Source organism: Caenorhabditis briggsae (genome assembly GCF_000004555.2).
Source record: "Caenorhabditis briggsae complete genome, chrX, whole genome shotgun sequence".
Taxonomy (NCBI): Eukaryota; Metazoa; Nematoda; class Chromadorea; order Rhabditida; family Rhabditidae; genus Caenorhabditis; species Caenorhabditis briggsae.
In genome coordinates, this window is record NC_013491.2 from 18,345,735 (window position 1) to 18,360,731 (window position 14,997).

The 14,997-nt window shown below is 39.3% G+C and overlaps 4 protein-coding genes across 4 annotated transcripts; 2 read left to right on the top strand and 2 right to left on the bottom strand.

Annotated features, from left to right (window-relative positions):
- Nucleotides 1-1,642: 1,642 nt before the first annotated feature.
- CBG07620 lies at nt 1,643-4,093 on the bottom strand (the record flags this gene model as incomplete). Its single annotated transcript, XM_002645830.2, has 7 exons — nt 1,643-1,936; nt 1,991-2,155; nt 2,209-2,308; nt 3,004-3,320; nt 3,367-3,543; nt 3,590-3,756; nt 3,970-4,093. 7 exons carry the CDS (start codon nt 4,091-4,093, stop codon nt 1,643-1,645), a joined length of 1,344 nt encoding a protein of 447 aa, XP_002645876.2.
- A 1,559-nt stretch (nt 4,094-5,652) lies between these two features.
- Cbr-ocr-3 lies at nt 5,653-9,229 on the top strand (the record flags this gene model as incomplete). Its single annotated transcript, XM_045240500.1, has 15 exons — nt 5,653-5,793; nt 5,835-6,285; nt 6,332-6,419; nt 6,466-6,567; nt 6,638-7,046; nt 7,133-7,297; nt 7,342-7,515; nt 7,558-7,665; nt 7,710-7,876; nt 8,269-8,378; nt 8,423-8,513; nt 8,563-8,689; nt 8,734-8,850; nt 8,900-9,031; nt 9,116-9,229. 15 exons carry the CDS (start codon nt 5,653-5,655, stop codon nt 9,227-9,229), a joined length of 2,496 nt encoding a protein of 831 aa, XP_045093485.1.
- Nucleotides 9,230-9,616: 387 nt separating this feature from the next.
- Nucleotides 9,617-14,352, top strand: Cbr-ucr-2.2 (the record flags this gene model as incomplete). The annotated part of the gene is made up of 8 exons (XM_002645827.1): nt 9,617-9,757; nt 9,809-9,955; nt 10,221-10,634; nt 11,169-11,303; nt 13,132-13,271; nt 13,319-13,509; nt 13,774-13,830; nt 14,126-14,352. The coding sequence occupies 8 exons, from the start codon at nt 9,617-9,619 to the stop codon at nt 14,350-14,352; spliced, it is 1,452 nt and encodes a 483-aa protein (XP_002645873.1).
- Nucleotides 11,389-12,729, bottom strand: Cbr-col-41 (the record flags this gene model as incomplete). Its single annotated transcript, XM_002645828.1, has 2 exons — nt 11,389-11,876; nt 11,928-12,729. 2 exons carry the CDS (start codon nt 12,727-12,729, stop codon nt 11,389-11,391), a joined length of 1,290 nt encoding a protein of 429 aa, XP_002645874.1.
- Nucleotides 14,353-14,997: the final 645 nt, after the last annotated feature.

The following is a 14,997-nucleotide window of genomic DNA, read 5'->3' on the forward strand; positions in this document are numbered from 1 at the left end:
GAAAAGAAAAACAGAGTCTAAGATCCTAATACTGTCAGCTGACGAACATCGTTATTGTGAACTGATCAGTCATACGACACATTTTCTGAAGATAAATTGAGAAATTGATCATGTTGATGTATCGCGCGTCGACGCTTTCGGGATATCAGATATCAAAATAAATTCCCTCGCGTTCTTGCTTGTGAGATATATGAATTTTTTCGATATGATGGAATTCTAGAGATCTTGATGTTTTCGATTTGGTGATTGGAATTCCCCCAACAAGGGAGATGAGTAATAAATCTGTCGAATATCTCTTATCTTATCGGTTGGAGATATTTCTGTGGGTCTATCTATGGTGATGAGATGGGCTATAACGGGAAACAGAAAAGCTACCCAAACTACAACGCTACAATAGACACTATGGAAAACTAAAAGCAAAAAAATTTAGGAAATTTTATGTTTTATAGGCATTTCTTTTCCAATTTGGACATTTTCAGCATTATCTCTCTTTTCTCATGAAAATAAAGAAATTGCAAAAAATTTACAGCTTCAGTAGTTGAACAATACAGTTACAGTAATACTTGATAGTTTGCATTCAAACTAAATATCTTAAGCACTGCTCGGCCGCAAAATTTTCAAAATATGAAAATCAAGGAACAAAAATGGAAAAAAAATTGAAAGGTTTGTTCTGACAACGACAAATTCAAAAATAGAAAAACAGGGTTTTTGAATTATATTTTCGAAAAATGTTTCTATCATTCGGATTTGCAGAAGTTGGTCAAGGGTCAAAAATCTGATGATGATAATGAAAGTCATCTTCGAAAAAATCACGGAAATTTCTGATTTTTCAATACTGTTTTGTTAGAGAAGGGCTGCACTTTTTGAGACTTAGATTATAATTTTTCCGAAAAAAAAAACGATTAACCTGTACTTATGGCTTGTGGAACAAAATTAGTATTTTTGTAAATCGCTCATAGTCAAATATTTCAAATGGCACAACAATCCTTTAAATTAAGTGTAGGAAACCCATGATTCGGGGGATAAAAATTTAAATGTAAAAGGTGTTCTGTCCCCTGGCATCGAGAAACTCTTGAATCGTTCTGTACCGAAATGACTCCGAAATTTTTAACCCACAAGTTATGTGCTTTGCTCACAAAGAGCGTTGCTAAAGTTAGATTCTTTAATTTAAATTTCGCTAATTCGAACTGCAATCCAGCCCTCTCTTCCTATCTTCAAAAAAAAACGATTGGGCGTCTTTATCAAAATAACCTAGTGACCCGGAAATATTTTGAAATTTTTTTTTTCGATTTGACCAATGGTATGTCGGCGTACTTCTTCTTCTAATTTGGTCAAATCATTTTTCACATTTTTCTTCCCATTCTAGCGGTCATTAAAATGTGACCCTGCTGCCAAAACCTCTAGAAAACCGGTCGCTTTCATTTTTAGAGCGAACCAAGACATACGATGCCCTGTCAATGTTTTGTCTTCCTCGAATACCGCGGAATTTCAAAAAAAAATTAGTTGAAGATGTAGAAAAGAGGAAGACTTACAAGAAGGCAAAAACGAAGCAATTAAGACGGACGAAAATGACAGAAAACCCATTATTAATTTATCATCATCTTCATTTTTATCTATTTCCAATGAGGGGGGTAATAAATTATTATGCGACGTGATGATTGTTTGGGAGGATTTGATATTTGTGATGCTGCTGTCTGCAGGGACTGATTATAAGTGCATACCGAATGTATGTGACGACAAGGATCTGTTGGGCAAGAATCGAGACGATCGCGAAGAGAACTCTGGTGTTGAAATGGGCAATTTGAACAAGAATCAGCCAGGATAAGGCGTATGATAGCATTGTGAAGAACACACAAGACAGTACTGATTTCACTTTTCCATCCACCCCAGAACGAAGATGCGTGTAGATTGAAGTAAGGATCGAGGCGGTCCATGCCTGGAAATATATTTGGATACTCAAATAGTCCAATAATTCAGAAATCCAACTTACAACATTAGAAGCAAAGAACACCCAAGCAGCTATCGGTTGTGCTGATTGATGTGCTAGTTTCAGTGCCAACCAAACGGAAAACATGTAGATGCTCTGGGACACTAGATGAGTTTCCCAGTTGCTTACAGAATCAGTTTGGATATTGTGTACATGACGTTCCAAAACCTGAAAAACGAAAAAAAAAGAATTTGTGACTTGTTCAGCAACTAATAACTCACAACTTTGGCAATTATCAAAAGAGAAATGAGGGCAAAGTTGGTAACAGCAAGAATGATGCAAGTGTCAAACTCGCTGCTGGATCCAATTTCCATTTCTTGTCTGGAAAAATGAACTGTTTTCAAAAGTTATGGAATTTAATACGATTTTTAAAGAAATTTTTAGATTCAGTTTACCTGGAAATTTGGCTGAATAAAGTTCAAAACTAAATTTTCATGAAACTTGATTTTTTAATAATTCCTTTTTTTTTGTAATAACAATTTTATTATTTAAATTAATTTTTTGAAGCCAAATCCGAAATCATTTTTGTCAGTTTTTTTTCTCGGAAACAGAAACCAAGAAAAAATTCCGATGTTTTTTGAGGGTAATATGTTGCATATTTTAGCCCATATTCAGCTTTTATCGGTAACAAAAAATCTTCTTTACATATATTTAAAGGTGGGGGGACATGAAAAAAATAATGTTCTCGAAATTCCGTTCAAAGATGCTCCTCGAGGAGTTGAACTTGTGAGGACGATGATTGAGGGTGCGGCGCCGCTACCGACTGAGCTACACGGGCAAAGAAGAAGCGGTCGCCCGATTACATACATAAAGGCGAGGACGACAGCTGTACGCAGAGTGACATTAAGCGTTGTACACCGTCACGGTAGAATGCATACTCTGGCCCCAAAAATCCCCCGTAAAATCTCCTGTCCTCCCACCTTTAAGGCGAAGTTTGAGAATAGTTTTCTCATTCAGGCCCTTTTTATTCTTCTCGGTTACGTTTTTTTTTCAATTTTAATAAACAAAAAACCTACCTTGCATCCAGCCACATCCAGTTCAAGTCAAACAATGGATATGTCCACCATAACCACGGTTTTGTTGGTCCCATTGTGTAATGAATAATATCAGGATCCACCAAAAATCTTCCGTTATTCAAATAATACATTCCAATGTCATAGTTGAATTTTGCAGACAACCGTGCCATTGTAAAATTTTCACATTTTGGATGTTTTCCTGATGGATCATGCATTGGAGCGTATTTCAAGTCATGAAAATATGTATTGAGGAATCCTTGGTCTCCTCCATCATAGGATTCAGCAGTTTGTACGTGTTCCACCATGTCGTGGAAAACCTACAAAACTCCTGTACGTTTTAGCTGGAAAAAATTAATTACTCACCGTCTCATTGGTTTTCAGGACAAACACGCCGGAATTGAACATATCAGAATGTCGGAATACAGCACAGAAGGATCCACATTCAAATAGGGTGGAAATATCGCGAGTCGGTAGAACATCCAAATCCAGGTGGACAATCACATCAAACTCTGTCATTGCCCATAACCTGATTTTTGTGTACTGAAATTATGGAACTTGAAAATTGAACCAGAATCAAACACGTTACCTGATACTTCCTAGCCTTATGTGTTTTTATATATGGCGTATCAATTTTCGTGTCATTATGCACTATCACTCCTTGTTCCTTCAGCTCATTCACCGATTTTTCAGTGATATCTTGAGTCACAATTATTATATATGGAATCGATGAATTCAGTTTCTTGAGACGGTATGCTGTAAATAATTGCTGTAAAGAGTGCTGTAACAGTTTTTCTTTTTGCACTCGACGAGCTGGGTGACCGAGTGCATTATTCACTAAAGCAAACATTCCAATGTATAGTGGCCAGAGTGGGGGGGGGGGCCTTTTGTAAAGGATCACACAACAGATACATTGTGCTTTCGTAGTCTACTTTGATATTATTTCAAAATTCCAATTTTTCAACTCACCAAGAACTTTTGCCGGTATCAGAAAATCGTTTGAGGACAGTACAGAGACGTAGGCATATTTTTGAGGAGTTACTTGCTCGGGTAGAATGAACAAGAGGAGCAAGCCCACTATGAAAGCATTCATTCACTCCTGAAAATTGTTACAAAATTTTTAGTACAACAGAAGTTGAAAAAATAGGAAATTCATGATAAAAATAAAAACTTCTGAATGAAAAACGTCACATCTTAATCTCAAAAACAATCAGAACCAGTGATCAAGTGCAGGACAACACGATCAGTGTCAATAAATCAAAATCGAGTTGTTTAATGCTCCAAAAAAATCAATGGCCAAGAAAAAAATCGAATCTAGATCAGTGCCAGAAAAAGTTAAGCAAGCAAGAGGGAAGATGGAAAAAAACCGCGACAATGTTTATTGTCCAAAACTCTTGTTTGTCCAGAGAGGGCTTAGTAAAAAAAAATACAAGGAAAGATCAATTTTTGACGAATTGCGTATGCTCGTTGATTGGTATTCTTAGATTGTGCATTTCGAAAAGTTACGAACATAATTTTAATTTTTTTTTTTGATGAATTAAAAAAAAATAGAGTTTTGATTTTTTGGGTTTGTCAAAATCATATGTCGCAAGATCAGTTCCAAAACTTTGGAAAAAAAATTCCTGAATTTTAGTTTGAAATGCGAAGACATTCAAAACTGTAACGTCCACACAGAAAAAAACCAATGGAAACTACATATTCTGAAAATCGCAAAAAAAAAAGAAAAAAGAAAAGAAGTCTCACGGAAGAGCGCACGTTGTCATAGTGAAAAGTGGAGCTGGACTTTGCAATTCCAAAATTCTGTGCTCTCTCCGCCCATGACGACGTCTCAAGTGTGCATTGAAAGAAACATACATGTCAAATTCTGACTTATGAATGAAATCAATGTATTGACACACTATCCCTATCAGTACAGAAAGAAAGTGAAACTGTGCCTGTGTACTGCATGGTTTGTGCTCTTTTGGACAGTCATAATGACAGTTTTACGATCAAAGAAAATTTTGGTTGAGACTGAAATGAAATCTGGCGATTCCCTAAACGAAAAAGTCACAAAAAAGTCATAAAATGGATTTTATCAACAATTATTCCGAAAAAAATCGGAGGAAGCCCAAAAACAAATAAGCACTGAGTAACTGGAGTTAAAACATTTGACTAAGTGTCAAGCAAAGCTTTAAAAACTGTCTCTGAAAAATCTGAATTTTAATTTGTTGGGATTAGGCTCCAAAAAATCTTCGAACTTCTTTTCTAGAAATTGTGACCGAAAAACCCTGAAAAACATAAAATTTTCTGTTACCAGAGCTCCAAAAACTGTTTCGTAAAGTTTTTTTCGAATTAAAAATCGGAAAAAAACAGCTAAACTTTTTTTTGGAACCGATAAAAAATTTTGGTTCAAAAAAAATTTTTTTACGGATTTTTGACTAGATCAAGAACAAAAATAACTAAAAAGAAATTCATGTTTTATACTTAAGTTTCAAAAATCTTCGTAAACAATTAACTAATCAACCGTGGATTAAAATTCAATCATGTTTGCCGCAATAAAAACCATTGAGAGTCTTCAGATTCGTTTTTCTAATTAAAACCAACCCCTTTGGAGCTTAAGAAATGGTAGTCCCTCCCTTCTCCCGACATTCTTTTTTCTTTTCATTACTACTAATGTCCTTCAACTCTTCAGATGTCCCATCTACACTGTATTCGCTTGTTGATGAACAGGGTGGTGGGATTTTATCACCATGGATCAAATACGCAAGATCTTCTGGCGACTACAGTATCCTAGAGGAGTACTTGGATACCGCGGTAGGTCCTCAGCTCTAAATAAGTGCATTTTTAGTCTTTAGGTAAAATCGTACCTGTACAATGGTGGAAAAGGAAAACTTGTGCCTATTTCGCAACTTGTAACTATCCGCAACAAACAGAGAAATGCGTTATTGGGTGCGCTGAGAAGAAAAAAGGGACGTGGAAAAAGTGGACCAAATATTCTGGAACACATTGATCAGGATGCGTTATCATCGGGAGATTTTTTGAAGGCTTTGAAAGTTTTGGATGGAGGAATGATAAAAGGGAGGAGGAGCTTTAAATATAGAGAGCTGGTATGGGATATGGATCAGAGAGGTAAGCACAAAACGGAAAACTTAATGACTTTTTCTTGGGTTCCAGGTCGTCTTGGGGAAAATTTACTCCACGTGTGCATGCTGTTGAATACAGCAGACATGAATGAGCTTGTCAAACAAATGACTTATCGATTCCCAAAAATTGTGAATGACATTTTTCTATCAGAGGAATATTATGGTTAGTGATTTTGGACCAATGGATCCAGGTAAACTAGATATTTCAGGATTGTCCCCGTTACATCAAGCCATAGTAAATGAGGACTTGGAAATGGTTTATTTCTTATGCAGAAAAGGTGCTGATGTTCATCAAAGGTGATACTTTTAAAAGTTTCGACTTACGAATTCTAAACGATTTCAGATGCTACGGCTCATTCTTCTGTGCCGACGATCAGAAGGCTTCGAGAACCGATTCACTTGAGCACGAATGGGTGGATTTGGTACAGAGCACCAAATATACGGGGTAAGTATCAAACTACATAACCTTGACTCAAAAAAACACAAAGCGAAAGTTCATAAAGTTGTATTTGAAGACAAATGTACTGGGGCGAGTACCCATTGTCATTCGCAGCGTGTACAAACCAAGTGGATTGTTTTCGGCTTCTTCGCGCAATGAAAGCCGACCCCAACATGCCTGATACCAATGGAAATACAGTACTCCATTTGGCAGTGATACACGATTTACCAGAAATGTTCATGTTGGCTGTGGAACTTGGGGCTAATCTTCATGTCAGAAATAATTTGAAACTCACACCGCTTGCCTTGGCGGCTAGACTTGCCAAGAAGCAGATATACGATTTGATCTTGGAGTGTGATATGGATATCTCATGGAGATACGGACCAGTGGTTTGCAAAGCTTACCCGCTGAATGATGTGGACACTATCAATGAAAGCGATGGTTCGTTGAACCCGAATTCCGTGATCGCGAATGTAGTTTACGGAGTGAGTTCTCTTTTTTTCCTCTTTCTGTAATTGTTTACCCACTTCTTGATCTCTATTTTTCTTCCAACTACACGTGTTGAGTACAGGACAAAGTGGAGCATTTGGAATTCTTTGACGGGCTCATCGAGGAGATTCTGGAGAGCAAATGGCAGACGTTCGGCAAGAAACAGCTGTTTATGTCGCTAGCGGGATACATTTATTTTTTGGCAGTGTTCTATTTAGCATTTATGACTAGAGATGCTCATGTTTTAGTGAGTTTGAAGTTAAAAAGATTCTAAAAATGATTGATTATCAGCCAAAAGACGGGGATGACGAGGAAGAAGTCATCGAAGCAGACTATACCAATTATACAGAAATATTGAGTGCTGGACTGAGTTTGAGAGAGCACTTGGCAATAGCCAGATTAGCAGAAAGGAAAGTTCTACCTGCTCACTGCCATCTATGGGATTATTCCGGCCCATCTCAACAGGTTTGAAAAACTGGTCTAAATTCATTAGAACAAGTTTTATAGATCCGAATGATATGCGAAATCCTCTGCCTTCTTGCTGTTGTTGTGAGAACATTCAAAGATTGTATTGACGCGCATCGCACTGGTTTTAGTCGATGGTGGAACTCGATTGTCAGAGAACATCTTTTTTTTTCATTTCTATTTTATAATTTTAGAAAGCATTCCCGGAAAAAGTACTACATAAATGCTGTCAACTATTGGTGATATGTACAATTCCACTTCGACTCGGATGTTATTTAGATGATAGCTTTTTGGTGATTGAGAATTTCATGGTTGTCTGTATTGTCATCATGAGCACCCTTCATTTTCTTTTCTACTGCAGGTGAGACATTTGTGAACTAATGTGGAACCTGTATTAGAAGGGCCTAATACATACATAGAAGAGCATTCCGAGAGGGCGTTAGGAAAAATGGAAGAATCCCTTTTAAATTTTTTTGTTCAAAATTAAAAAATTTTCTTACATTTTCAGTGAAAATCATTCTGGGAATTCCACATTTTCACACGAGTTCTGTTGTGTCATTATTTTACTTTAAAAACTTTATTGATTTTGGTGAAATAGTTTTTTTTGTGTAACTCACATGTCAGATTTTCATGAATTTTGCACATATATCGCAAAGTTTTCGCTGAGAAATTTAGGAAAAAATGGTAGAAAAAAAATAGAATGACCCTCAGAAGCCCTTCTAATACAGTTTCAATATAAGTTTATCGTTTCAGGAGTCTCAAATTCGTTGGTCCATTCGTGTTGATGGTCTACAAGATTATCGTACGCGATATGCTCCGATTCTTGCTCATATACTCATTTTTCCTGATGGGATTCGCTCAAGGTACTGTTTGAGCACTTGTCACACTTCCATAGTTTAAATTTCAGCATTTTTTGTGATTTTTAAGTCTTGTGAAAAAGCGGAGATTGACTTTCGAGAAAGACACAACTACACTGACGATGATGAGTACATTGAGAAGTGATTGTGACAACAAATCAAAAATTTAGGCTTTAATTTTGAATTTCAGATTTGAAAATATAATGGAAGATGGTTGGGAAGCGGTCATGAGAATGTTCATCATGAGTGTTGGCGAGTTCGGTGCACTTTACAAGAATCTGAATGAGTGTAAAAGCAGTATTGCACCACAGTCAAAGGTTTGTGGCTAAAAACCATCCTCATCGATTTTTTGAAATTCCAGGTCTTCTTCATTCTCTTTGAATTGATTGTAACTGTGATGCTTCTGAATTTACTCATTGCCATGATGACCCGCACCTATGAGAAAATAGCAGAAACCGAGAAAGAGTGGAAACGACAGGTTTTGCACCTCTTCTTGAATTTTAATCGTTTTTCAAAATCGTTTTTAGTGGGCACAAGTGATTCTGATGCTCGAACAATCGTCATCCGCTTCTGAACGTCTTCTTTCTTTGTACCGATATACTCGACCGATCCGTTCCGACAAGCGTAGGCGAGCATTTGTGGTGAAAGTCAAATGCGATGTGAGTTCGTTTCTGAAAAATGAATAATACCGAAAGACTCACCATTTTCATCTTGAAAATTCTCTTTTAAATATTCATTTTTAGGATCGTCAACAGCCCCAGTTCAAATTAATTCCTCCACGCGGAAAACCGTCCATTCGACTGTCCAATAACAGCTCTATACACGTTTTACACGTTCTCTCCAAGAATAACATGTGATATACACATGTATGTATCTTGAATATTTTTTGCCAAGTACCTTCTACATTTTTTTAATTTTCAATTTTATATTTTTTTTTTCTTCGATTCGCTGCAAAATAAAGGAATTAACGCTTCTCACGTTCTTTGGCTTGTCTGTGCTACGCGCACGCCAAACGCGCAAGCGCGTGCGTTGTGCGTCAACAACGAATTGGAAAATGCGCATCTGTGTGTTCACCTATTTTTATGTGAAAAAACTCAATTTTTGGTATTTTTGAACTGAATTCGCACTGAAATCAAGCAAAAAATTAGAAGAACAAGCTGTATAAACCTATTTCTATAGTATTTCCTCATGTTTTCTCTCATTTTCTTTATTTTATCAGCCTTTAATCACTCGCAGGTTACAGAATGCTCAGCCGCAACGTTGTTCGCGGAGCCCACAAGGCAGCAACCTCTTCCACTTCTTCGAAACCCGTCGAAAAAGTGACCAAACTTGGAAATGGACTGACCGTGGCGACTGTCGACTCGAAGAAACCAATCACTCAACTGGTAAGATTTATTTTTCTCAAAATTGAAGGACTATACTTTCAAATATCTCAGGTTCTTGCATTCCGTGCTGGAAGTAGATACGAGACTCCTGCACAAGCTGGTCTTTCTCACACTCTCAGAAACTTTGTCGGTAGAGACTCGAAAGATCATTTCGGAAGTGCCATTGTCTGGTCCGCATCGACGTATGGAGGAGTAGTGGTGAGTAGGCGGCGCGCGGAAAATCGATAAATGCACAGTGGTCCGTGAGGGTGCACTCCAGGTTTTGGTTACTAAATCAAGCTGAAGCCCATCCGGAGCTAGTGGAGTATTTGTGAAGATCACCTCAAACGAAATTTCACTAATTCGTTAATTTTTTGTGGAAAAAGTCGAATTACTCGTCTTTCCAGGGAAAATACCAAGAGCTTCAAGAAATCATTATGTTCAATGCAAGCTCTGCCTTCAAGAAAATACTCAATTTTTTCAGAAATCCTTCACTTCCCGCGACTTGTTCGGAGTCTCCCTCACAGTACCACGCGATTCGACCTCTTATGCTCTACACGTTCTGGCTCAAGCCGCCGCCGTCCCAGGGTTCAAGCCATGGGAAATAGAAGATGTTCTCCCGACAATGCGTGCTGATAATGGATTCAGAACTGCCTACGATTTGGTTGTTGATCAGATTCACAAGGCAGCCTACAGGCATTTTAATATCTTCTCGTTGTATTTCGCAATGCGGGATTGTTTTCAGAAATGGAGGACTCGGAAACTCGGTTTACGCTCCATGCTCAAAGATTGGAGCTATTTGCACGAACTCGTTGACTGCTTTCGCTGTGAGTTTTTTTATATTTTTTCAGGGTGTTCTACTGAATGTGAGCAGAACTCTGAAAATACTAAAACAACAGTTTGTCCAGAAAAGTGTTTCCTGGAGCAGATGCGCGCTTGATTGAACAAGATAGCAGTTTGAAATGCAACTGAAAATCGGAATGGAAAAATTAGGATAATAATTCCTTAAAGAGCGAGGCTGCAATAACGTCTTGATAATTTTTGAACGCCTTCAGCCTTCTTCTGAGTTGGCCGTGAGCTTATTAACGAGTTATTAGGCTATTAAATGACCGGCTGCGGGTTTTTGGTTTGAGTGTTTTTAGGATAAGTAGGTTACATCAGATAGCAGCTCTAGAGGTTTTTAGTCGCTGAGCTTTTTCTCGAAGGATCGGACTGGCTGGTCCACGGAAATTTGCTCACGGTCTGGATGATGGACTGCCGCGAGCCTGATCTTGACTTGACATTCTTGATGAGCGTTCAAGAAAATCTAAAAAATATTATTATCGCAATCGAGAGAAATAATGAACTGATTGTTGTATTAGGGCCTAACTGTTTTGCATTGGGTTGCAATAAACTCCTGAACTAGAAACTAAACTTAATATCTACTTTACAGGACAAGCACCTGGTCAATGGAAATGCTGTACTCTTCGCTACCAACGCTTCTCACGATGACCTCGCCCTCTTCGGAGAGAACCACTCTCCAATCAGAAACGGATCAGCTGTGTCCCCATCATCAAGTGCTTACAAGGTAGCTTTTTTTGAAAGTAAATTTATTCAGTGGAGTCGGATAACAGAAGCATAAATAATAACAATAAGCGATGAACACAATTAATCTACCAACGTCTCTGGTAGCTTCCGGTTTGTGGTGGAGATGGAGCCTCATATCCTCCTGCTGGTGGCTCCTCGGTCTTGGTTGGTGGTGGAACAGAGTAGGCTGGCTCAGCTGGATAGCTTGGAGATGGATAAGATGGAGATGGATAAGATGGAGATGGATAAGATGGAGATGGATAAGATGGAGATGGGTACGATGGAGATGGATAGGTTGGAGATGGATGAGCTGGCTCCGATGGGTATCCAGAGTCTCCGCTTCCTGGCTGCTCGGTGACTGGTGGCTGTGGTGCTGGTGGAGCACGAGTGGTGGCTGGAGCGGCACGAGTGGTTGCTGGTGGAGCACGAGTTGCTGGTGGAGCACGGGTGGCTGGTGGAGCACGGGTGGCTGGAGCCGAAGTAGAGGCACGTGGTGGTGGCTGTGGAGTTCCAGCGCTTGGTGGGGTCTTGTCGTCCTGTCTTTGTGGGCATGGGCAGTAGTTGGCATCCTTTCCTGTAACAAATATATTTTTAGAATTTCAGTTTCTGTACAAATATGATATACCTGGCGCTCCTGGCTTTCCAGCTTGTCCTGGCATTCCTGGGAAGGCATCGTGTCCGGCGTTTCCTGGAGTTCCTGGAGCTCCCTTTGGTCCTTCTTCTCCATCGGCTCCTGGCTCTCCGTGCTTTCCTGGAAGTCCAGTCTCTCCAAGCCATCCTGGCTCTCCTGGCTGTCCTGGTTGTCCTGGGAAATAGGTGGTTCCGGCTTCACCGTCTGGTCCGTCGGTTCCATCGTATCCCTTTGGTCCTTGCTCTCCTTGATCTCCTGGAGCTCCTTCTTGTCCGGCTGCACCGTCCTCTCCACATGGTCCAGCTGGTCCTTGGAGTCCTGGGAATCCTTCTGGTCCGGCTTCTCCATCGGCTCCTGGTGGCCCGGCTGGTCCTTCTGGGCACTTGATGCATCCTCCTGGAATATCGTGGGTGGTGGCAAGAGAGATTCCGCTGGCTCCGCGTCTTCCTTCATCTCCTGGGTGTCCTTCATCTCCACGCTTTCCTGGAGCTCCTGGTGGTCCTGGTGGTCCGGCTGGGCATCCTTGAGAGTTGCTGTCGCAATTGCACATTCCTGGGTAGACGAATCTCTTGTTACGGAGAAGAGATGGCACTGGATTAGCGGATTCTCCGGTTGGGGATTGGAGAATCAAAAGACGGTCCCATGTGTCATCAGCAAGAACTTTGAACTCATCGACACGTCCTTCAACCTCAGAACGGAGGTTGTTAATGTCTTGGACAATGTGTCCAATGGAGCAAAGAGCAGAGAAAACTCCAAGCAGGCAGACACCTGCTCCAATATATCCAAGAGTAGACATCGTTGAGAACAATGCTGTGATTAGCCTCGCCAAACACTTTTTTATACATATTCCTTCGAAAAAACTCGAAAGCTGACAAGAACTTGCAAGGGCAGGCAGTGGGGGTGGGAAAAACTTCAAAAGCTTCAAGGCGCAACTGATCGGAAAGAGCGTTGGGGATAAAAAATTACCGGTTCCCGCACTACAGATAGCCGCCGTATCTCCGACGTCGGACACGCGACAGCAATTCTGTATACCTTATAGGCGGCATTCTTTTGGAAAAAAACTTGCTATACTGTGTCCTTCATCACTCATTCATCTGCGCTTAGAAATAGAACACAGAAAAAATTGAAATTGCTTCCGTTATCCACTCCATTGTTTATGTTATCTATACTATTTTTTCTCACCTTTTCCGACACCTAGGGAGGAGAAGTGCGCAGAGATGCCGATTCCAAGTACGCTCATGTCATCGTTGCTGGAGAAGGTGCCGCCGGAAACAACGCCAAGGCCTTGGCGACACAAGCGGTTCTTCTCACCGCCCTCGGAAATTCGTCACCAGTCAAGTGATTAGTTCAGTGATGGAGACAAATGTCCATATTTTTATTTTCAGATTCTCCACATCTGCCACAGGAGTCATTGGAAAGGCTGCCGGAGAGAATGGATCTGCCAGCGCTTACCAAGCCGTACATTCGGACAGTGGACTCGCCGGAGCATACATTGTCGCCGATGGAGCTCACATCGGACAAGTGGTGTCGAATGTTGTGGGTGCCTTGAAATCTTTCAAGGTTGCTGATATTGAATGTGAGTTTTTGATGAGTTTTGTGAAATATACGAAGGCATGAATGGTTTCTGATAGCTCGACATTGCCTTTTCGGAAAAAAAAATACTTGAGCGTCGTCGTAAATTTCTGGTTCCAGCCTAGTAGTGTTTCATTTTTCAACATCCAACCAAAATCAGATCATGAGAGCTGATTTTGGAGTAAGTTCCAACCAAAACCTGTTTAATATGTATATGTTCAAAATTGAAACTATTCTTAGCTTCTAACCAGAAGTTACAAACTTACAGCTGAGCACCTTCAAAAAACTACATACCGTATTTCCTTCAATAGAAGCAGACCAAACGGTAATCTTTAAGCTCAATTATCTTGAACCTGGTAACAGATATTGACAATTTGTTAACTGAGAAATTATTTATCATAATATCAACAAAAATTTATCAGTTGACAAATTTTTGGTATCTTTCACAAGAATCGAGATAATTGCGGTAAAATACGGTAACTCATTTTCGTTCGCAGGAGAGTCAGTGTTGATTGCTAATTTTACAAAAATCTTTGACGATGATTTTGTTTTCTAAAACTTTCCTACAGTTCACATACCCGCTCAACTTCGCAACTTAATCCAACATACTTTATTTTCAGCCGTTAAGAAGCAAGCCTACAACAACGCATTGAGAGCATCCGCCCATAGTGACAACTTTGCCATCGAAAGAACTTCCCAACTTTTCCAGTCCCAAGACAACTTCATTGAATTGATTTCAAGTGTTTCCACTGATGATGTTGACGCTGCCGCTAAGAAATTGACTAACAAACTCTCTGTGGCCAGCTACGGAAACATCAACGAGGTCCCATACGTCGACACTCTGTGAATAATTAGAGGATTTGACGGAAACTCTGTCCAGTAGTAAATTGTTTTTTTTGGTTTTTTCCTTCTCAACTCGATTGGTTCTCGACTTTTTTATTCTTATTGTCAGTGAAAAATCTAAATAGTTTCATTTTATGCGATTTTTATGCTTATGTAGTTTTATTTTGAGTGCTTATCTCAAATATTCTTTTCATTTTTCGTTCATTTTTTTAGTGAAATATTGAAGAGGAAGCAGTCAATGAGGATTTAAAAAGTCAAAGCGTGAAAGAGAAATGGAAGAAGAATTACTGGCCGACAGGATGTCACAGAGGGAACCGTCATGGAGAAATAAATCGGGTTTGTAGAAAAATATCATTGAAAATTGAAACCAAGTTGCTATAAAAGCCATTCTAAATAAATGTAAAAAAAAAAACAAAGATATAGCAAAAAATGCTATGGGAGAAAATGGTAAAAATTATAAAAGAATAGAGATGCGAAAAATTGTAAAAAATAAACCCAAGGACCCATACATAGAAAAATTGATTTTTTGAAATTTTCTAAAACAAACGACTGATTTTCGAGAAAAAAACGTGAGTATTAAAAACTAGAATTTAATTTCCGGTAAAAATTGAAATATTGTCCTGGCACACAGTTGAACTGTTTGGAATTG